We start from the raw sequence: 22,905 nt of genomic DNA, 5'->3' as shown, positions 1-22,905 counted from the left end.
GCCACACTGAGAGGCCATTTGTAGGTGTTCTAGTCCATGGCTGTAGCTCAGCCCAGCATGCTAGTCATCCAAGCCCAGGCATAAGAAACGTGAGTCTTCACCAGCCGTTCTCATCTCCTAGCTCAGGCTCCATATATCATGGAGCAGAGATAAACCAATGCTATTGTGCCTTTTGCAAATTCCTGACCCGCAGAATCTGTGAGTGGAATAAAAGGATTGTTGTTTCATGCCACTGAGTTTGGGGTGTTTTGCTATCTAGCAACAGAAAATTAGACTAGTAACTCAGGAACACACTGTTATTGCAAATGATTCAAATTGTCAAGAAAAATATACAGTATAAAAATGATAAGTCCAGTGGGGCATAGTGGCTCATGCCTGTAATCTCAGCACTTTGGGAGGCTGAGGAGGGCAGATCTCCTGAGGTCAGGAGTTTGAGACTAGCCTGGCCAAGATGGTGAAACCCTGTCTCTACTAAAAATGCAAACATTACCTGGGCATGGTGGTGAGTGCCTTTATTCAGCTACTCAGGAGGCTGAGGTAGGAGAATCACTTGAACCTGGGAGGTGGAGGCTGGAGTGAGCTGAGATCATGCCATTGCACTCCAGCCAGGGCAACAGAACAAGACTCTGTCTCAAAAATAAGAGAAGGAAAATACAATTTTTTTTTTTTAAAGGCCAGGCACCGTGGCTCACGCCTGTAATTCCAGCACTTTGGGAGACCAAGGTGGGCAGATCATGAGGTCAGGAGTTCAAGACCAGCCAGACAAACATGGTGAAATCCTGTCTCTACTAAAAATGCAAAAATTAGCTGGGTATGGTGGCACACACTTGTAATCCCAGTTACTCAGGAGGCTGAGGCAGGAGAATTGCTTGAACCCAGGAGGTGGAGGTTGCAGTGAGCTGAGATTGTGCCACTGCACTCCAGCCTGGAGTGGAGTGAGCAGGATTCCACTCCAGCTGTGAGCGGGACTCTGTCTCCAAAAAAAAAAAGTCCTGGGCCGGGCATGGTGGCTCAAGCCTGTAATCCCAGCACTTTGGGAGGCCGAGGTGGGTGGATCACGAGGTCGAGAGATCGAGACCATCCTGGTCAACAGGGTGCAACCCTATCTCTACTAAAAATACAAAAAATTAGCTGGGCATGGTGGTGTGTGCCTGTAATCCCAGCTACTCAGGAGGCTGAGACAGGAGAATTGCCTGAACCCAGGAGGCGGAGGTTGCGGTGAGCCGAGATCGCGCCATTGCACTCCAGCCTGGGTAACGAGCGAAACTCCGTCTCAAAAAAAAAAAAAAAAAAGTCCTGGCCAGGCACAGTGGCTCACACCTGTAATCCCAACACTTCAGGAGGCTGAGGTGGGCGGATCCCTTGAGCTCAGGAGTTTGTGACCAGCCTGGGAAACATGGCAAAACCCCATCTCTACAAAAAATACAAAAATTAGCTGGCTGTGATGGTGACTTTATTCTCAGCTATTTGGGAGGCTGAGCTGGGAGGATCACTTGAGCCTGGGAGGCAGCAGTTCTATGAGCTGAGATTGCACCATTGCACTCCAGCCTAGATGACAGAGTGAGACCCTGTCTCAAAAAAAATAAAAACAAAAAGATAGGTTTCCTTTTCATAATAATGCCTACCATTTCGTCTCCCTCCACAGGGGTGACACTGTTACCAGTTTTAAGTGTATCCTTCTCAATCTTTTTCTATACATTTATATGTGTATATAATAGAAATATGTAGGTTTCATGCTTCTTTTTTTTTTTTTTTTTTTTTTTTTGAGACGGAGTTTTGCTCTTGTTACCCAGGCTGGAGTGCAATGGCGCGATCTCGGCTCACCTCAACCTCCGCCTCCTGGGTTCAAGCAATTCTCCTGCCCCAACCTCCTGAGTAGCTGGGATTACAGGCACGCACCACCATGCCCAGCTAATTTTTTGTATTTTTAGTAGAGACGGGGTTTCACCATGTTGACCAGGATGGTCTTGATCTCTCGACCTTGTGATCCACCCGCCTCGGCCTCCCAAAGTGCTGGGATTACAGGCTTGAGCCACCGCGCCCGGCCTCATGCTTCTTTTTAAAGTAAGATTATATAAAAAGGAAACCTGCCTCCTTTCTATTAATAATACGTCTCAGTGATCTCTTTACATTCACAAAAGAATCTGAATTGGTAATACATGCTGTGGTAGCCAGCCTCGAAGACGGCCTTCAATGACTCCCAGCCCCTTGTATTCAAATCCTTATGTAGTTCCTTCCCACACTGAACCAGCACTGGCCTGTGTGACCAATAGAATATGGCTGAAATGATATTATATGACATTTCTGAGATTAGGTTATAAAAGACACAGTAGCTCCTGTCTTAGATCTTTATCCTGGATCACTTGTGGGCAAAGCCAGCTGCCATATAGAGAGCATCTCTGTGAAGAGGGCCACAAGGAGAATACCTGAGGCTTCTGGTCAACAGCCAGGGAGGAACTGAGACCTCTAGCCAACAGCCACATGATGGAGCCATCTTGACAGTGCACCCTCCAGCCCCAGTCAAGCCTTCAGATGATGGCAGCCCTGGTTGACATTTTGACTGTAACCTCATGAAAGACCCTGAGCCAGAATCACCCAGCAAAGCAGATTCCAGATTCCTTATCCTTAAAAAATGGGTGAGGTAATAAATGTTGTTTTTAGCTGCTGAGTTTACGGATAATTTATTTGCAGCAATAGGTAACTATACTAATTTTTTTTCCTTTTTTTTTTTTTTTTGAGACGGAATCTCACTCTGTCGCCCAGGCTGGAGTGCAATAGCATGATTGCAGCTCACTGCAACCTCCATCTCCTGGGCTCAAGTGATTCTCCTGTCTTAGCCTTCCAAGTAGCTGGGATTACAGATGCCTGCCACCACACCCAGCTAATTTTTTTTTGTATTTTTAATAGAGGTGAGGTTTCACCATGTTGGCCAGTCTGGTCTCAAACTCCTGACATCAGGTGATCTGCCTGCCTCAGCCTCCCAAAGTGCTGGGATTACAGGCATGAGCCACTGTGCCCAGCCTTCTTTTTTTTTTTTTTTTCCTAACTCCTACTTGTATGACTAAAATACTAAATTTAAAAAGTATAAAAAGAGACAAACTGGGTGTGGTGGCTCACATCTGTAATCCCAACACTTTGGCAGGCTGAGGCAGGAAGATTGCTTGAATCCAGGAGTTTGAGACCAGTCTGGGCAACATGGCAAAACCCCAACTCTACAAAAAATACAAAAATTAACTGGGGATGGTGGTGTGTGCCTGTAGTCCCAGCTACTTGGCAGATTGGGTAGGATGATCACTTGAGCCCTGGGAGTTGGGACTGCAGTGAGCCAAGATCACGCCACACCACTGCACTCCGACCTGGGTGACAGAGTGAGACCCTGTCTCAAAAAAAAAAAAAGAAAACAAAACAAAAACCAAAAACCAAAAAAGGGATATAACACACGCTCTTTGTCACTCCTACCTTTAAACTCCTGATCTACCATCCTCTCCCACCTCTGCTATCTCATTTACGGTGAGCCTTAGGGAATTGTTCAATTTATTATCTTGGCTACAGAAGCAGACATCCCCTTGCCCCCTCTCCCTGATCATCCAACCCAAGAAAGGCTGCAGCAGTATGACATTCCCTTTCAGCAGCTGCAAAATCACACACCCTTCTTTCTCCACAGGAACTGTGCCATTGGCCTTTTCAGATTAGATGCCACCTTCCCTTGCCAAGGTCTTAGACACTTACAAGCATCCCCACATCCTGTCTCGGGTCTGGGGGTGGGGGCTTCCCCCTCCTTGTGCACTAGTGGAAAATGTTATCTGGTCTTTTTCTTCAACCCATAGAAATCAGAAATCCACCACTCACCTCTCAACATCTAGTCCCAGCCCACTCCCCCGGCCCCTTTCTCATGGCATCACCCTTCATCCCGCCCAGCCTTGCCCTCTTCACTTCAGACAACCCAGAGTTTTACTTCCCAGGCTTCACAGGCTTTTGCTCCTCAAGATGTCACTCGGGGCCTGGGCACAGTGGCTCATACCTGTAATCCCAGCCCTTTGGGAGGCCGAGGTGGGTGGAACACCTGAGGCCAGGAGTTTTTTTTTTTTTTTTTTTCTTTGAGATGGAGTTTCACTCTGTCACCCAGGCTGGAGTGCAGTGGCATGATCTTGGCTCACTGCAACCTTGGCCTCCCGGGCTCAAGCAATTCTCCTGCCTCAGCCTCCTTAGTAGCTGGGATTACAGGGGTTCACTAACATGCCTGACTAATTTTTTTGTATTTTTGGTAGAGACGGGGTTTCACCATGTTGGCCAGGCTGGTCTCGAACTCAAGGCCAGGAGTTTAAGACCAGCCTGGCCAACATGGTAAAACCTCGTCTCTATTAAAAATACAAAAATTAGCCAGGCATGGTGTCACACGCCTATAATCCTAGCATCACTGCACTCGAGCTTGGGAGACAGAGACTCCATCTCAAAACAAACAAACAAACAAAAAAACACATCGCTCAGCTCCATCTCTATGTCCTGAATGCTCTACCCACAACTACCCCTTCTGAAAATAGCCACTTATCTTTTTTTTTTTTTTTTTTTTTTGAGATGGAGTTTCGCTCTTGTTACCCAGGCTGGAGTGCAATGGCGCGATCTCGGCTCACCGCAACCTCCGCCTCCTGGGTTCAGGCAATTCTCCTGCCTCAGCCTCCTGAGTAGCTGGGATGACAGGCACGCGCCACCATGCCCAGCTAATTTTTTGTATTTTTAGTAGAGACGGGGTTTCACCTTGTTGACCAGGATGGTCTCGATCTCTCGACCTCGTGATCCACCCGCCTCGGCCTCCCAAAGTGCTGGGATTACAGGCTTGAGCCACCGCGCCCGGCAATAGCCACTTATCTTTTAAGATGTGATCGAGAGGTCACCTCTGTGAAGCTTCCTCTGATCTCCCTGCAGGCCTCCTTACTTCCATCCTTGCCCTCTGCAGTCCGCTGCCTGCTGGATGGCCAGAGAGACTAATTCAAAACCTCTGCTGCCGAAGACACCTGTAAACCCTGTACAGAGCTCAGGGAACAGCCAGCTGAGGGCTCTGAAGAGCCAAGAGTAGCAGGCAGAGCTGGGCGTGGGGCTCACGCCTGTAATTCCAGCACTTTGGGAGACTGAGGCAGGCGGAGGCACAAGGTCAGGGTTTCAAGACCAGCCTGACCAACATGGTGAAACCCTATCTCTACTCTAAAAATACAAAAATTACATGGGCATGGTGGTGCATACCTGTAATCCCAGCTGCTGGGGAGGCTGAGGCAGGAGAATTGCTTTAACCCAGGAGGCGGAGATTGCGGTGAGCCGAGAGCGTGCCATTGCACTCTAGCCTGGGTGACAGAGGGAGACGCCATCTCAAAAAAAAAAAAAAAAAAAAGGAGTAGCAGGCAAACTGGGGCAGAAGACTACTGATTGAATGACCACCAATCCGGAAGGGAGTTTACACTTTCTTTTCCACCGCTATTTCCTGAGTTGGTCTCAGAGCAGCCCCAAACCCAGAAGTGAACATAGTGTGAACACAGGGTGCGTCAGGAGAAATCTTCTGGTCTGTCTCCAGAAACCAGAAAGAGGTCTCCTATTACTTAGAAGAATCTGGGTTATCCTCATTTCTATTCTCCATCCTCTCGTGTCCTAGCCCCCAGGCCATCCCATGGTGGCAGAGGCGGTGGCAGGTGCCTACAGGATCCTGAAACTATGAAGAGCTGAGGTCCCAGGAGTGCGGGGTGAGCTTTTATGGCTTCTTCGGTCTATTCCCCTAGTGCTTGGATCCAGACATGGGTGCAATTGGGGGAAGTAGGTGTCAGGGGAGGTAAATAGAGCCCCAGCTTTCTGCCTGGGGGAGCCCCAGGGAACCAGATAGTATCAGGGACATCACCGAGAGGAAGTGTGGTAACATGAACCCACAAAGTGATTTTTATGGACTTCTGGGCTCATCCCCTAGCTGTACTTGAGCGGTTCTATCCTAAACAGCCTAACATAGACTTTGAGAGCTGAATTATTGGCTAGGCCACTTCCCAAATTCTGGACCGGCCACATGGGACAGATTCAAATGACACTGCTAAGAATTCCAAACAGGACTGACATTGGAACCACAACCCACAGAAGGCAGGTTGGAGCTTGCATCCAGAACCCACTTGGCTAACTGCCTCAATGGCAACATTCTCCATTGGAACTAAATGAGATCTAGAGTCTCATAATGCAACATTTATTTATTTATTTAATCTTTCTTGCTTTTTCAGCTGACTGTAACCTCTGCCTCCCAGGTTCAGTCGATTCTCCTACCTCAGCCTCCTGAGTAGCTGGGACTACAGGTGCCCGCCACTATGCCTAGCTATTTTTCTTTCTTTTTTTTTTTTTTTGTATTTTTACTAGAGATGGGGTTTCACTATGTTAGCCAGGATGGTCTGGGTCTCCTGACCTCGTGATCCACCTGCCTCGCCCTCCCAAAGTGCTGGGATTACAGGTGTGAGCCACCACACCCGGCCTATTTTTCTTTTTTCTGAGACAGAGTCTCGCTCTGTCTGGAGTGCAGTGGTGCGATCTCAGTTCACTGCAACCTCCCTCTCCTGTGTTCAAGCGATTCTCCTGCCTCAGCCACCCAAGTAGCTGGGATTACAGGCATGTGCCACCATGCTCGGTTAATTTTTTGTATTTTTAGTAGAGACAGGGTTTTGCCATGTTGGCCAGGCTGGTCTCAAACTCCTGACCTCAAGTGATCCACCCTCTTCATCTTCCCAAAGTGCTGGGATTACAAGCATGAGCCACTGCACCAGGCCTCGTGATGCAATATTTAAAATGTCCAGGATAAATTACAATACAGAAAAGCAGGAAAATTCCAGCTTACGTGGGAGAAGACAATAAAAAGATGCTAATCAAGATGCTGGAGTTATCTAAAAAAGATTTTAAAACATCTGTGATAAAAATACTCCAAAAAGAGGCTGGATGTAGTGGCACATACCTGTAACTGCAGCTCTTCAGGAGGCTGGGGTGGGAGAACTGCTTGAGGCCAAGAGTTCAAGACCAGCCTGGGCAACATAGCAAGACCCTCCCTCTATGAAAAATATTAAAAATTAGCCAGGCGTGGTGGTGCATGCCTGTAGTCCTAGCTACATAGAGAGGTGAGAGGCTCCCTTGAGCCCAGGAGTTGGAGTCTGCAGTGAGTTCTGATCGCATCACTGCACTCCAGTCCAGGGGACAGAGCAAGACCCTGTGTCTAAAAAACAAACGAACAAACAAAAACTCCAAGGAGAGAAGGGGGAATTATTGTTTAATGAGTCCAGAGTTTCAGTTTGGGAGAATAAAAACATTCTACGGTAGATAGTGGTGATGGTTGCATAAGGTGAATGTATTAATACCACTGAGCAGACTGAACTGTACACTTAAAAATGGTTAAAATGGTTAATGCTATGTTATGCATATTTTACCACAATTAAAAAAAAAAAACTCCAAGAAGTAAGGTGAAGACTCTGCTTTCTTTAGCTTTTTCATCAAGATGTATTATATCACAGGGATATATATATATGATGGAAATTTTAGATCTGAAGAATAAGTGAAACAGAAAACTCAATGAATGGGCTAAATAGCAGAATGGAGATGCCACAAGAAAAAGTCTGTGCACTTGAAGACGGATCGATAGAATTTTTTTTTTTTTTTTTTTTTTTTTTAGACACAAGAGTCTTGCTTTGCTGCCCAGGCTGGAATGCAATGGCACTATCTCAGCTCACTGCAACATCCGCCTCCCAGGTTCAAGTGATTCTTCTGCCTCAGCCTCCCAAGTAGCTAGGATTACAGACATGTGCCACCATGCCCAGTAATTTTGTATTTTTAGTAGAGATGAGGTGTCACCATGTTGGCCAGGCTGGTCTTGAACTCCTGGCCTCAGGTGATCCACCTGCCTTGGCCTCCCAAAGTGCTGGGACTACAGGCGTGAGCCACCACGCCTGACCTGGATTGACAGAATTTACGCAATCTGAACAACAGAAAGAAAAAGATTGGCCAGGCACAGTGGCTCATGCCTGTAATCCCAGCACTTTGGGAGGCTGAGGAGAATAGATCACTTGAGATCAGGAGTTCAGATCAGCCTGGCCAACGCTGCAAAACCCTGTCTCTACTACAAAATACAAAAATTAGCTGGGCATGGTGGCACGAAGTTTCAGTGAGCCAAGTTCACTCCACTGCACTCCAGCCTGGGTGACAGAGTGAGACTCTGTCTCAAAAGAAAGAAAGAAAGAAAAAGATGGAAAGAAATAAACAGGGCTTACGGGACACGTGGGACAAGATTGAAAGGTCTAACATCCACATAATCAGAGTATCAGAAGGGTAGCAGACAGCATAGTATATGAATGTTTAGAGCAGCTTGCTGAGATCTGAATGTTTGTGTCTCCCCAGAATTCATTTGTTGAGGCCAGGTGCAGTGGCTCACACCTGTAATTCCAGCACTTTGGGAGGTCAAGGCGGGTGGATCACTTGAAGCCAGGAGTTCGAGACCCTGTGTCTACTAAAAATACAAAAATCAGCCAGGTGTGGTGGTGTATACCTGTAATCCCAGCTACTCAGGAAGCTGAGGTGGGAAAATTGCTTGAACCCAGGATGTGAAGGTTGCAGTGATTGGAGATCAAGCCACTTCACTCCAGCTTGGGTGACAGACTGAAATCCTGTATCAAAAAGGAAAAAGAAATTAAAAAAAAATTCATTTGTTGGCTGGGCAAGGTGGTTTGTACCTGTAATCCCAGCACTTTGGGAAGCTGAGGCAGGTGAATCACCTGCGGTCAGGAGTTTGAGACCAGCCTGGCCAACATGGTGAAACCCCATCTGTAAAAAACCCCGTCTGTAAAAAAATCCCCATTTTGTAAAAATACAAAAATGAGCTGGGTGTGGTGGTGCGCACCTGTAATCCCAGCTATTTGGGAAGCTGAGACAGGAGAATGGCTTGAACCCTGGAGGTGGAGGCTGCAGTGAGCCGAGATCATGCCACTACACTCCAGCCTGGGTGACAAGAAATTTAAAAAAAAAATCATTTGTTGAAATCCTAATCCCTGAGGTGATGGTGTTGGTATTAGGAGGAGGGACCTTTGGAAGGGGATTAGAGTACGCGAGCAGGGCCTTCATAAATGAGATTAGTGCCCTGACGAAAGAGACCCAAGAGAGGTGCCCTTTTCCTTTCACCAGAGGAGAACACGGTGAGAAGGCACTGATCAGAAAGTGAGGCTTCACCAGACACTGAATGTGCTGGCGGCTTGATCTTCTCAAGAGCTGTAAACAATAAATTTCTATTGTTTATAAGCTGCTTAGTCCATGATGCTTTGTTATAGCAGCCCAAATGGACTGAGACACAGCTCTACTCACAGTTTCCCCAGATTGGAAACAACCCCTTGAATGGGTAAATTGATCAGCTGTGACCTAGCCATACACTGGAACATAATTCAGCAATAAAAAGAAATAAATTACTGATTCCTGCAACAGCTTAGATCAATCCCAAAGGCATCGCTCTGAACGCAAGAAGGCAGTTTCCAAAGGTTGCATAGTATATGATTTCATTGCTATGACATTCTCTAAAAGACAAAATTATCAGCTGGGCGCAGTGGCTCATGCCTGTAATCCCAGCACTTTGGGAGGCCTGGGCGGGCAGATCACCTGAGGTCAGGAGTTCAAGACCAGCCTGACCAACATAGTGAAACCCCGTCTCTACCAAAAATACAAAATTAGCTGGGTGTGGTGGCACACACCTGTAATCTCAGCTACTTGGGAGGCTGAGGCAAGAGAATCACTTAAATCTGGGAGGTGGAGGTTGCAGTGAGCTGAGACCATATGACTGCACTTCAGCCTCAGTGACAAGAGCGAAACTTTGTCTTACACACACACACACACAAAGACAAAACTATCGTGATGGATCTGCAGTCACCACAGGTGAAGGTGGGAGGAGTGTGTCACTACAAAGGGGAACACGAGGGTTTTTTGAGGGGTGATGAAGTTCTTCTACATCCTGTTTGTGGTAGTGGTTACGCAAATATACTCATATGTTACCATTCATAGACCTATACATCTTTACATCAAAAAAAGACAGACAGAAAGAAAAGCATAAATTTTATTGTATATTAATTAAGACAAACAAATAAAAAACTTTTGGTAGCCTGCCTCTAAGATGGTCCACAATAGTCTCACCTCTTCTTTGTACTTATGCCCTTCACATACTCAATAGGACTAGCCTGTGTGACCAAGAAAAATGGCAAAAGCAACAATGTGTGACTGAGAGTAGGTCATAAAAGATACTGTAAGCAAGGCATGGTGGCTCATGCCTAATAACTCCAGTACTTTGGGAAGCTGAGGCTGGAGGATCACTTGAGGCCAGGAGTTTGAGACTAGCCTGGACTACATGGTGAGATCCCATCTCTGCCAAAAAAAGTTTTTTTAAATTAGCCAGGCATGATGGTAGATGCCTGTAGTCCCAGCTACTCAGGAGGCTGAGGTGGGAAGACTGCTAGAGCCCAGGAGGTCAAGGCTGGAGTGGCCTGTGAACATGCCACTGCATTCTAGCCTGGGCGACAGAGACTGTGCCTCAAAAAAAAAAAAAAAAAGACATTGCAACTTCTGTCTTGGTGTCTTGAATCACTCTCTGGGGGAAGACAGCCACGATGTTGCAAGGACTTTCAAGCAACCCCATGGAGAGGAACTGAGGCCTTCTGCCAATAGTCAGCCCCAACTTGTCAGCCCTGGGAGTCAGCCACCTTGAAAATGAAACCTCTAGACACAGTCAAGCCTTCCGATGACTGTAGCCCTGGTCAATATCTGACTACAATCTCACGAGAGATCCTGAGTCAGAACTGCTCAGCCAACCTACTTCCAAATTTCTGACTCACAGAAACAGAAAGATAGTAAATGATTCTTGTTTTAAGACACTACATTTGGGGGTTATTTGTTATATAGCAATGGATAACTAATATAAAACCGAAGTCAGATATGTCACTCCTCTCTGCTCAAAACCTTCAAATGGTTCCTCAGGTCACTCACATAAAACCAAAGGTGGGCCGGGCGCGGTGGCTCAAGCCTGTAATCTCAGCACTTTGGGAGGCCGAGGCGGGTGGATCACGAGGTCAAGAGATCGAGACCATCCTGGTCAACATGGTGAAACCCCGTCTCTACTAAAAGTACTAAAAATTAGCTGGGCATGGTGGCGTGTGCCTGTAATCCCAGTTACTCAGGAGGCTGAGGCAGGAGAATTGCCTGAACCCAGGAGGCGGAGGTTGCGGTGAGCCGAGAGCGCACCATTGCACTCCAGCCTGGGCAACAAGAGCGAAACTCCGCCTAAGAAAAAAAAAAAAAAAAAAACAACCAAAGGTGAGGCCGGGTATAGTGAGTCATGCCTATAATTCCAGCACTTTGAGGCTGAGGCAGGAGGATCACTTGAACCCATGAGTTCAAAACCAACCTGGACAACATAGTGCGATCTCATCTCTACAAAAATTGAAAAATTAGCTAGGCATGGTGGTGCATGCCTGTAGTCCCAGCTGCTTGGGAGACTAAGGTGGGAGGATTGTGTGAGTCTTGGAGGTTGAGGCTGCAGTGAGCCATGATTGTACCCCTGCACTCCAGCCTGGATGACGGAGGAGAACCGTCTCAAAACAAAAACAAAAGCAAAAGCCACGAAAAACCAAAGGTGAGGTTCACTATAATCTGGCCAATCTTGCTGTCACACCTCACCTTCTGCCCCTCTCCCTGATGCCACACTCATGCCACCTTCAGGCCTTCTGCACTCGCTGTTCCTTCCACCTGAAATGGTCTTCCCCAGATACCCACATGGCTCACTCACTCACCTCGTTCAGGCCTCTGCTCAAATGTGACCTGGACACAAAAGTCTCCCCTGACTGCCCCAGTCACTCTTTCTCTTTATCTCATTTCATTCTCATTCATAGTCTTCGTTACCGCCTCATACATTTTTTTTTTTTTTTAATGTGGTTTTTGCTCTGTCACCAGGCTGGAGTGCAGTGGCACAATCATGGCTCACTGCAGCCTCGACCTCCTAGGCTCAAGCAATCCTCCCAGCTCCACCTCCCATTGCAGCTGGGACCACAAGTGTGCATCACTATGCCTAATTTTTTTTTTTGGAGACGATGTCTCAATCTGTCGCCCAGGCTGGAATGCAGTGGCGCAATGTTGGCTCATTGCAACCTTGCCTCCCAGGTTCAAGCAATTCTCCTTCCTCAGCCTCCCAAGTAGCTGGGACTACAGGCGCACACCGCCATGCCAAACTTTTTTTTTTTTTTTTTTTTTGGTATTTTAGCAGAGACAGGGTTTCACCATGTTGCCCAGGCTGGTCTTGAACTCCTGAGCTCAGGCAATCCACCTGCCTCAGCCTCCCAAAGTGCTGGGATTACAGGTGTGAGTCACCATGCCTGGCCTGATTTTTAATTTGTATATTTATTTATTTAGAGACGGAGTCTTGCTCTGTTGCCTAGGCTAGAGTGCAGTGGCACAATCTCTGCTCATTGCAACCACCACCTCCCAGATTTAGGCGACTGCCTCAGCCTCCCAAGCAGCTGGGACTACAGGTGCACACCATCATGCCTGGCTAATTTTTGTAGTTTTAGTAGAGACGGGGTTTCACCATGTTGGCCAGGCTGGTCTCAAGCTCCTAACTCCTAACCTCAAGTGATCTGCCTGCCTTGGCCTCCCAAAGTGCTGGGATTACTGGCATGAGCCACACCCAGCAGCAGCTAATTTAAAAAAAAAAAAGTAGTTAATTGAGTTGGGCACAGTGGCTCACACCTGTAATCCTGCACTTCAGGAGCCCAAGGTGGGCAGATCACCTGAGGCCAGGAGTTGGAGACCAGTCTGGCCAGCATGGTGAGACCCGTCTCTACTAAAAATATAAAAATTAGCTGGGCGTGGTGGCACATGCCTGTAATTCCAGCTACTTGGGAGACCGAGGCACAAGAATTGCTCGAACCTGGGAGGTAGAGATTGCAGTGAACTCAGATTGTGCCATGCCACTGCACTCCAGCCTGGGTGATGGAGTGAGGCTCTGTCTCAAAAAAAAAAAAAAAAAAAAAAAAAAAAGTGGTTAATTATTGGATGATGAGAGTGTGGGTGAGTTTTGTTTTGTTTTGTTTTTGAGACAGAGTCTTGCTCTGACTCCAAGGCTGGAATACACTGGTGCCATCATGGCTTACTGCAACCTCTACCTCCTGGGCTCAAGTGATCCTCTCACTTCAGCCTCCTAAAAGTGCTGGGGTTACAGGCATGACTCACTGCACCTGGCCTCACCTTTTTTTCAGGACTACAGGCATGTGCCATTACACCTGGCTATTTTTGTTTTTTGTGGATTTTTTTTTTTTTTTTTTTTTTTTTTTGGTAGAGACAGGGTTTTGTCACATTGCCAAGCTGGTCTCAACTCCTGGGCTCAAGTGACCCTTCCACCTCGGCCTCCGAAAGTGCTGGGATTACAGACACGAACCACTATGCCTGGCCCCAGCTAATTTTCATTATTTATTTCTTATCTGTTTCCCCCCTACCCCCACTAGAATGCCAGTACCATGGGAGGAAGACTTAATTCATAATGGTTCAATGGCTTAATTTTTATTCTTATTTTACAGATGAGAACACTGAGTCTCATAATTATACACTGGATTAATTTTAAAGCTAGGCCTTGCACTGATGCCCTTACACTCCAAACTTTAAGCAGTGTTTGCCTCTGGAGTGGGGTTGGCGCTAGTAAGGGGGCACTTACTTTTCACACCACAGGTATATTATTTTGTACTTTCATTGAATTTTTCACCCTGTGCATAAATTTATTGTCATTAAATTTTTGACTAATTTAGGCAGCCAAAGACTTGCCTTTTGGCATTGCCTTCAAGAGGCACTATGGGGACCCTTTCACTCCTAGATGCCTCAGGGCCTTTAAGTGAGCCCTACAAAGCCCCTGCTTGCAATGCTTACCCCGTTTATTTGCCCCTAATCCTGAGACAACCTCTGGTTAAGATCCCGAAGGGTAAGGACCAAACCTCTTAGTTTGGCATTCCAGGCCCTTCTCACATGGCTCAAACCTCCCGATGCTGCCTCATCTCCTGTTACCACCTCCCTAAACCTATGCCTAGCACTGCTCGCTGCTCCCCACAAACTTAGCTCTTGACACCTGGGTCAGCACCTTTGTTCATGCAAGCCCTCCATCTAGAATTCCTTTTCTTATCTCCCATGTGTAGTTGTTAAAATAATGCCCATGATGAGACTCAACGCCTACCTCCTCTACAAATCCTCCGTGATGCCAGGCCTGTATGTACATATACACATATCTGGGTTGAATGAGAAAAAAAAAAAAAAATATATATATATACATATATATGTAAAATATATAATATAGTTATATATAGTATATCAAAATATATAATGTATATATATTTTGAGACGAAGTCTTGCTCTGTTGCCCATGCTGGAGTGTAGTGGTGTGATCCTGACTCATCACAACCTCGGCCTTCCAGGTTCAAGCAATTCTCCTGCTTCAGTCTCCCAAGTAGCTAGGATTACAGGCACCTGCCACCATGCCTGGATAATTTTTGTAATTTTAGTAAAGACAGGGTTTCACCATTTTGGCCATGGTCTTGAACTCCTGACCCAAAGCGATCTGCCTGCCTCTGCCTCCTGAAGTGCTGGGATTACAGGTGTGAGTCACTGTGCCTGGCCCATTCAATCCATATATAAAGGACATTTTTACAAACCAAGCACTGGGCTGGTTGGGAAATGCATCAGGCATGGTCCCTGTTCTTGGGGGATACTTCTGGTCCAGCTGGGGAAACAAATTAGCAAATTCAGTCTGATGGGTAACGTGACAGGAGAGGCAGAACAACCCATGGCTTCAGGGCACTGACCTGTGCCCCATGCTTCCGGGGCCCAGATCCCAGCTCTGCCACTCACAGGCTCTATGACCTTAAGCTAGGTGCGTCACCTCACTGTTTCTCAGTGCCCTTATTTGTAACATGGAGATAATAAGAAAAGAAGCCTCTTAGGGTTGTTCACTAAGGAGGTGAGTTAACTGATGTAAAGTGCTTAGAACACCATAACACATGGTAAATGACACGTTAGTTATTTAATACATGATGCTTATTGTTATTATTTGAGACAGGGTTTCCCTCTGTCCCAGGCTGGAGTACAGTGGCACAAATATGGCTTATTGCCACCTCTGAGCCCAGGTGATCTCCCATCTCAGCCTCCTGAGTAGCTGGAACCACAGGCACGTGTCACCATGCCTGGCTAACTTTTTGACTTTTGGTAGAGATGGCGGGGGGAGTCTCACTTTGTTGCTCAGGGTGGTCTCAAACTCCTGGGCTCAAGCAGTACACCTGCCTCAGCCTCCCAAACTACAGGTGTGGGCCACTGCGTCCAGCCCATGTTACTTACTACAATTTCAAGGTTCTATGGGAGCTAAGAAGAGGACAGTTTCATAGAATAAGATCTTGAAACATTTACGATTATGGTTTTTTTGTTGTTTTGGGATGGAGTCTTGCTCTTGCTGCCCAGGCTGGAGTGCAATGGCACAATCTTGGCTCACTGTAATCTCTGTGCCTCCTGGGTTCAAGGGATTCTCCATCACACTCCCCAGTAGCTGGGATTACAGGTGCCCACCACCACACCCAGCTAATTTTTTGTATTCTTAGCAGAGACAAGGTTTCAGTATGTTGGCCAGGCTGGTCTTGAACTCCTGACCTTAGGCGATCCGCCCGCCTTGGCCTCCCAAAGTGCTGGGATTACAGGCATGAGTCACTGTGCCCGGCCTACTATTATGTTTTAAGCAGAGGGAAAGTTTAGAAAATAGTGTGGAGGTGTGAAGAGTGATCAAAGTTTCTCTCACAAAAGCCCCTTGGGTATTGTTTTAAGCTATCTTCAGGGGCCAGCTGAGTAAGGCTCTCCCAAACTTTATCTTCATAATTCCTGCCACATCATTTACTTATTACTTTTTCTCTGAAGCAAATCACTTTTTGTAACCTAAGTTTCTTAAAAGGAAACTTTAAACCACATCTTTAAACAGAAAAACACAAGTACAAAACATCAAAAATAAATAAAATGGCAGGGCGCAGTGGCTCACTGTAATCCCAGCACTTTGGGAGGCCAATGCGGGAGGATCACTTGACTCCAGGAGTTTGAGAGCAGCCTGGACAACAGGGCAAAACCCAGTCTCTACTAAAAATACAAAAATTAGCTGGTGTGGTGGCGCGTGCCTGTCATCCCAGCTGCTTGGGAGGCTGAGGTAGGAGGATGGCTTGAGCCTGGGAGGTTGAAGCTGCAGCGGGCCAAGATGGAGACATTGTGCTCCAGCCTGGGCAACAGAGTGAGACCCTGTTTAAAAATAAATAAATAAATAATTCATTTATTACTTAGTAACAGTGTTACTAAATTCCAGCAAACCAAGATTGTCTGACTCTGAGGTCTACTCTGTTACAAGGACAGATTGAGAGCAAGCGATAGGAGTTAATGACATGATAGTGCTGAACTGACTTTCTCTTTGAGATTGTTAGCGGGATTGAGAACAACTGAAAAGATCATTCTTGTTTTCTGCTAGTGCCTGCCCAAGACCTCCTAAACCAGCTTGGGCAGTGTCAGAGTGGGGAAAACATCCGCCATGTAGAGGAGATGAATGTCAAATGGCTCAATGGGTTGCCAATTTTTTTTTTTAACTGGTGGATTTTTCAGAGATGGGTGGGGCATCCTCCTCCGGGGTACCGTCCCCAGGTGAGCATTGTTCTCCTGAGTCACTGCACTTGGGGAATGAGGTTTCTGGGAAATGCCTTTTGTTTCTTCCATTCTCACTGTTTACCTGGTTATGCTTGGCCTCCTGGGCTGATGATCAATAAAGGATTAGATGTAAAAACAAACCAAACCTGCTTGCCCTTAAATAATGTTTTTTCAAGGGAAAGGTCTCAACCCTGAAATAAACCAGGTTTCAAGCAACAATTTGAATTCATTTTGACAACATAATCCAGAGTGCAGGATTTGCCTTCAGGCTATGGTTTTTTAATCTGTCAATTCCACTAAGGACAGAAGGAGAACTGAGGAGAGGAAGGATCTTATTTTCTGGCCAGTGAAAATTTATTATTATTGTTATTGTTACTATTAATAGATTATTCGCTGAGCTTCTTTGACTTGAACAGAAAATGGAAATGAAAACTCAACTCTTTCTTTTTTCCTACCTCTGTCCTTTCCTTATTTTCTTGTTCTCTCTCCCCTCCCTTCCATAATTCTGAAGATCTACGATGTTTCAGGACAGTGTTTCCCAGCTTTGGTTCCTTTGAACACCAGCTTCTTCATTTCTGCATCCAATCACTACTAGTGGTTGCTTAATTTTGAAAAATTGAAGTCCCTTTTCTTTTTTCTCTTTTGAGACAGGGTCTCACTCCAATGTCCAGGCTGGAGTGCAGTGGTGCCATCACAGCTCGCTGCAGCCTTGACCTCCTCCTGGGCTCAAGCAATCCTCCCACCTCAGCCTCCCGAGTAGCTGGGACTGCAGGGGCACACCACATGCTTGGCTAATTTTTGTATTTTTTGTAGAGACAGGGTTTTCCTATGTTACCCAGGCTGGTCTCAAACTCCTAGACTCAAGTGATCTGCCTGCCTCAGCCTCTCAAAGTGCTGGGACGACAGGTGTGAGCCATCACACCTGGGCTTCCCTTCCTTTTCTTATATGTTTGGTCTGATCCTAAAACAATGATCATCTGGTTATAAAGCCCCTACCAATACACAATAGGAGACGTAGGTCAATACAAAATGCGCAGCAGGCAGCTCCTAAAGCCACCTCGCTGGTGGAATCTGTGAGGCTTGCCAGGGAGGGGCCGCAGAGGTCTTCCATTACTGTTGGCTGACTGACCATACAGTGAGATCCCCACTTCCTTCAGATCAGTGTTGCTCACATTTTAGCCCCAGAAGAGCTCAAGAGATTCCTGGGCTGCATCCCCAGGTATCCTGACTCAGTGGTTCTGGGCGGGGGCCTGGAATTCTGCATTTCTAACAAGTTCCCCCAGGCGATGCTGATGCTGCTGGTCTGATGACCACAGTTTGAAGTCTTGGGCCACTGGGCATCCAAATTACTTGCAGGTACTTATAAAAAGGCAGATTCCTGGGCACTACCCCCCAGATATTCTGATTCTCAGGTTCAGGGTGGCTCCTGAGAATCTGCCTTATCAACCAACGCTGGAAGGAACCTCTGAAGACCACCCTTTGAGAAGCACTGCCTAGACCACCATTAGCACCTGTAATGCCGAGGTGAGGAATGCAGCGGTAAAGAGATTTGCTTGGGTCACTCTGTAAGTCAGGGACAATTCCTTCCTGTTGCCTAGGCCCTAAATCTTGGAGCACCCTGGACTCCTCTTTCCCTCCCAGCCCAGAGTCAGCATGTCAGCAAATCCTGTTGGCTCTCCTTTCAAAACACATTTAGGTTTTCTTTAAGACTCTAGCAAACAAATGCACTTAGGTGTGGGAGAGTCAATGAAACTAGACTGGTAAAATGTGGGTCATTGTTGAAACTGAGTTCATTTTATTACTTACAATTTTTTATTTATATTTGAATTCTTCCATAACAAAAAGTTTTAAGCGTTTGATCAACAAATTTACTTCTGGGACTTTATCTTAATGAACTTTATTTTTTTGTTTCCTATCCAACAATTTTTTTTATTTTTTTATTTTTTGAGACGGAGTCTCACTTTGTCACCCAGGCTGGAGTGCTGTGGTACGATCTCGGCTCACTGCAACCTCTACATCCTGGGTTCGAATGATTCTCCTGCATCAGCCTCCTAAGTAGCTGGGACTACAGGCATGTGCCACCACGCCCAGCTAATTTTTGTATTTTTAGTAGAGATGGGGTTTCACTATGTTGGCCAGGCTGGTCTCGAACTCCTGACCTCAAGTGATCTGCCCGCCTTGTCCTCCCAAAGTGTTGGGATTACAGGCGTGAGCCACCACCCCTGGCCCAATTTCTCAAAACAGGAAAACAATAAACTATGGAACACCTCTTAGTAGAATTTCATATAATTAAGAGCATTTATCCAGGCTACATACCAACAGGGAAAAAATGATATACTATTAAGTAAAAAACTAGTACATTAAACTGTATATATTGGCATGGTTAAAACTATGCAAATAATTATATCTTTGAAAAATACTGAAAAATAATTATATATATTCATAATCTAATCATTTCCTACCTCCTTCAATGCAATGGCCTTTGTCTCTTGGGAGAAGAGGGCACTGGAGTCCTAGCCTAGGGGAGCCCAGCACGCCAGTCTCTCGCCTGCATACCTGTAACAGCCCTGCACTGGTATCTCTGCTTTCACCTCTTCTCTCTCCAACCTCCTCGGCACTGGCCAGCTAGAGAGGTTCTTCAGAAATGTGAATCAGCTTGTGCACTTTTCTCCTCAGAACCCTAGGAGGCTTCCCTTATTTCTGCAACTAAAAGCTGCCTACCATGGCCAGGCTGCAGAATGTCAGTTTGCCTGCTCTGATCTGCTGCTCAGTTCCCTGCCTATGCCTGCCTCTCCAGCCATGCTGGCCTCCTTGCTGCTCTTCCAACCTCAGGGCCTTTGCACGTGCTGTTTTTTCTGCCAGGAATGTGCTCCCTCCCTCCTTCACGGCAGCTCTTCAGAGGTCTTATCTGAGCTCCTTATCTAAAACAGATCCACTGCCTCTTTTTGCTCCCATGCCCTTTATATTTCTTCATAGCACTTATCAACACCTCCCACGGTACATTTATTATGTCTTCTACTTTCTAGAATGCAAATTCCTTGAGGACAAAGACTTTACATTTGATTCTCTCCTGCATCCTTAGTACCTAGCATAGAGCCTGGCACATAGTAGGTGATCAACATACACCTATTGAATGAAAGCATGTTGTACTGAGAAACTCTCCAATGGGGGCTGTAAGCTGCATGCGGGCTTTGTTTCTCGGGTAACCTCCCCTCCTTAACCCTTCTGGCATAGGCAGACTCACAGCAGGTGCCCAGTAGAAGGTAAGGTGGCTGATCATTTTTCCATCAGAGGCCTCCATGGCACGCAAGGTGGAAAGTGCATTCTGTGAGCTAGAGGCAGCAGAACATGGGGGCTAATGGAACTGGCTCTGGGAAGTCAAATTCTGGCTTAACACCACCAGCTGGGCAGCCTTGGGAAAATTACGAGAATTTTCTGGGCATTAATTTTTTCTTGTGTAGAATAAGGATGACAACAGTTCCTATTTCTCAGGGATAGGGAACAAATAAGAGAATGTCCATAAAGCACTTAGCAAGCACAGTTGCCTGGCATGGAGGTGACAAGCAACAAAAGGCAGTCAAATTAATCAACAGTCACATTTGCGGCTTTGTCTCTTTCAAGTTTACAACACACTCTTATGTACATGCTTTAGCTGATCTGGGCCTGTGAACACCTGTCAGTTTTTATCACCATTTTATTTATTTTTTGATGAGGGGACAGAGTCTCGCTCTGTCACCCAGGCTGGAGTGCAGTGGTGCGATCTCGACTCATTGCAACCTCCACCTCCCAGGTTCAACTGATTCTCCTGCCTTGTCCTCCCGAGTTGGGATTATAGGCACATGCCACCATGCCCGGCTAATTTTTGTATTTTTAGTAGAGACGAAGTTTCACCATGTTGGCCAGGCTGGTCTCAAACTCCTGACCTCAGGTGGTCTACCTCGGCCCCCTCAAAGTGCTGGGATTACAAGTGTGAGCCACAGCATCTGCCCACCATATTACAGGTAAGAAAATTGGGTCAGAGGGAAAAGCGCTAGCTCAGAGAACATAACCGAATCTTGCTAGAACTTCTAGTGCCCTTTCTTCCAGAACACAAGCGATTATTACTGTTGATGTGAATGAAGGTGATTCAGAGCTGGGCGTGCAGGCCCAGCTACCAGAGAGGCTGAGGCTGAGGATCGCTTAAGCCTGGGAGGTTGAGGCTGCAGTGAGCCATGATCATGCCACTGCATTCCAGCCTGGGAAACAGAGCAAGGCCCTGTCTCAGGGGAAAAAAAATTGGGATGGCCCCACTGGAGTCTCAGACTCTAAAGTGTGTGCCCAATGTAAGGATGTGGATGGCAAATGAATTCCAAGATGAAATCAGCCAACGAGCCACAGGCTTATACCCTGGTGGCGGCAGGGAGTGCATGGGCTCCCTCATCTGCAGTTCTTTCTCTGGATGAGGGCTGAGAGCAAGTCTGGACAGGCAAACCATCTCTCAGTCCACCCAGGACTTAAAACACTTCATTGTTTTTCCAAGAGGGAAAAGATGCCAAAGCCCTTTCTGTACAGTTTCTCCTGCTTAGAGTTGGGTATCAGCTCTATGCAGCAAATGCTGACTTTGGTGTTTGATTTGAGATCTCTGATACCCTGTGGCCTCTGAGCTCTATCTGACCCAGGCTGCCCCTGACAAAAAAAGTGTTTCCTCCCACAGGTAATGAAGGGAGAAGGCCCAGTGTGGAGCTCTGGGCCTGGCTTAGTGGAGGCTCTGCCACCTTTCCTGGATAAAGGCCGAGGGAGGTGATGTGGCAGGGACAAGATCTATGAGGGTCAGACATGGAATTTTAGAACCACCAAGGTCAAAGCACCATGGGCTCTTGGGAGTCATGGATTATTAAAACTGCAGCATCCGAGAGACCAAAAAAATCATGACTTAGAGCACCCTAAGCCTCATGGTGTTGGCAGAGATTACATCAGAAAGGAAGGGTCAAAAGGTGCTTCTCCACTGAGAATTGTGATGGCTTCTGGACCCTGGGCATCTTCTATGTGGTCAGAGCCTTGGCTAACATTCCCTTGTGAGAATCTAGCCTGAAGGTTCCAGCTGCAGGAGGATAGCCTGGAGAACAGGCTTTGGATATCAACCTAATGCCAGCATTCTACCAACCAGGCCCCTTGGGGCAAGAGATCAGAAGGTGCCAGGTTTGCCATGGCCACCAACCACCAAAAGACTGTGAGAACAACACAGTCTGTGATAGTCTGGTGTGACAGTGTCTGCTCCTTGCCAGGAACATGTCATGTGAGTGGCACTTAGTCGCCCACAGAACGCTGCGCAGCACCATGACAGATAACTTCCATTTGCATAGTGTTTACAACGCAGGACAGTGTTCATCCCCCAAACCCCAGAGATGGCCTAGGAAGCTGGGGACAACAATGGCTCTGGCCAGGAAGTGGGGATGGCTCTTGAGGGCCACAATGGGGGACACCTTGAAAAGCAGTGACCCACACCAGCTGTGGCCTCATCCATTCAGTTAAGGTCACTTTAGGTACCTACATTAATGGAATTCACTGATTTTCAAAAACTGTCGACAGAGTTCTAGAGTAGTCATGATCTTGTATCAAAAGTATATAGAAATCTCTCTATAAAAAAATCTCTCTGAAGAGTTCAGCATCCCAGGCTGCTCAGAGTAGAGTGGATTGAAAGATGGACGCTGGACTGCTTTGTCGGTGTAAGAAATTCCCAGAAGGGCAGGAAGCACGTGCGATGGTAGATGCTCCTGCTCCTAGGAACCCAGAAGTCCAATGCCCTGGGATATGGAATGCCTCCCTCCTCCAGGGGTCCCTGGCACTCTTCTCCATCTTTGGCAGGTGAGAAGAGGAGTTTGCAATCCTGGGAACACCTCTGGCTGCCAGGCCTGGCTGGAAGGACCAGCTCAGACTCTGGTCCCTCCAGGATCAGAAGGCCTGGTGTTCCGACCAGAATCAGAACTCGTCCCGCAGCTGAGGGGGCCTGTCCATGCCGAAGAAGGAAGACGGCCTCCCCTGGAGGTCCCGCTCCCGCTTCACAAAGGCAGTGAAGGAGGAGACACAGTTGCCAATAAAGTGGTCGGCTTGGCCGAGGATGTACAGGTCGACCTGGGCCACCTCGGGCTTCAAGCTCACCACCTTCACCTGCAGGAGGAAGGGCAGAGCATATAAACTGAG

At 46.9% G+C, this 22,905-nt stretch overlaps 2 protein-coding genes across 3 annotated transcripts in view; both read right to left on the bottom strand.

Annotated features, from left to right (window-relative positions):
* Window positions 1–22,905, bottom strand: part of KIF3B (kinesin family member 3B) — a 97,292-nt gene that overhangs the window by 70,947 nt on the left and 3,440 nt on the right. The gene's annotated exons all lie outside the window — the stretch shown is intronic.
* POFUT1 (protein O-fucosyltransferase 1) overlaps window positions 4,690–22,905 on the bottom strand; it is a 45,517-nt gene continuing 27,301 nt past the window's right edge. Inside the window, exon 7 of one of the 2 annotated variants that reach the window (XM_074406389.1) lies at window positions 4,690–8,660. In XM_074406389.1, the coding sequence (XP_074262490.1) occupies window positions 8,631–8,660 (30 nt within the window). In that variant the 3' untranslated portion in view covers window positions 4,690–8,630. Of the gene's footprint in view, window positions 8,661–18,493; window positions 22,873–22,905 lie in introns of those variants that run through there. The other variant, XM_003932073.4, reaches the window with a different exon arrangement.

The sequence above is a fragment of the Saimiri boliviensis genome, chromosome 9 (assembly GCF_048565385.1).
Source record: "Saimiri boliviensis isolate mSaiBol1 chromosome 9, mSaiBol1.pri, whole genome shotgun sequence".
In the NCBI taxonomy this organism is placed as follows: Eukaryota; Metazoa; Chordata; class Mammalia; order Primates; family Cebidae; genus Saimiri; species Saimiri boliviensis.
Note: the sequence above shows the minus strand (reverse complement) of the source record. Positions and strands in the feature narration are given on the sequence as shown.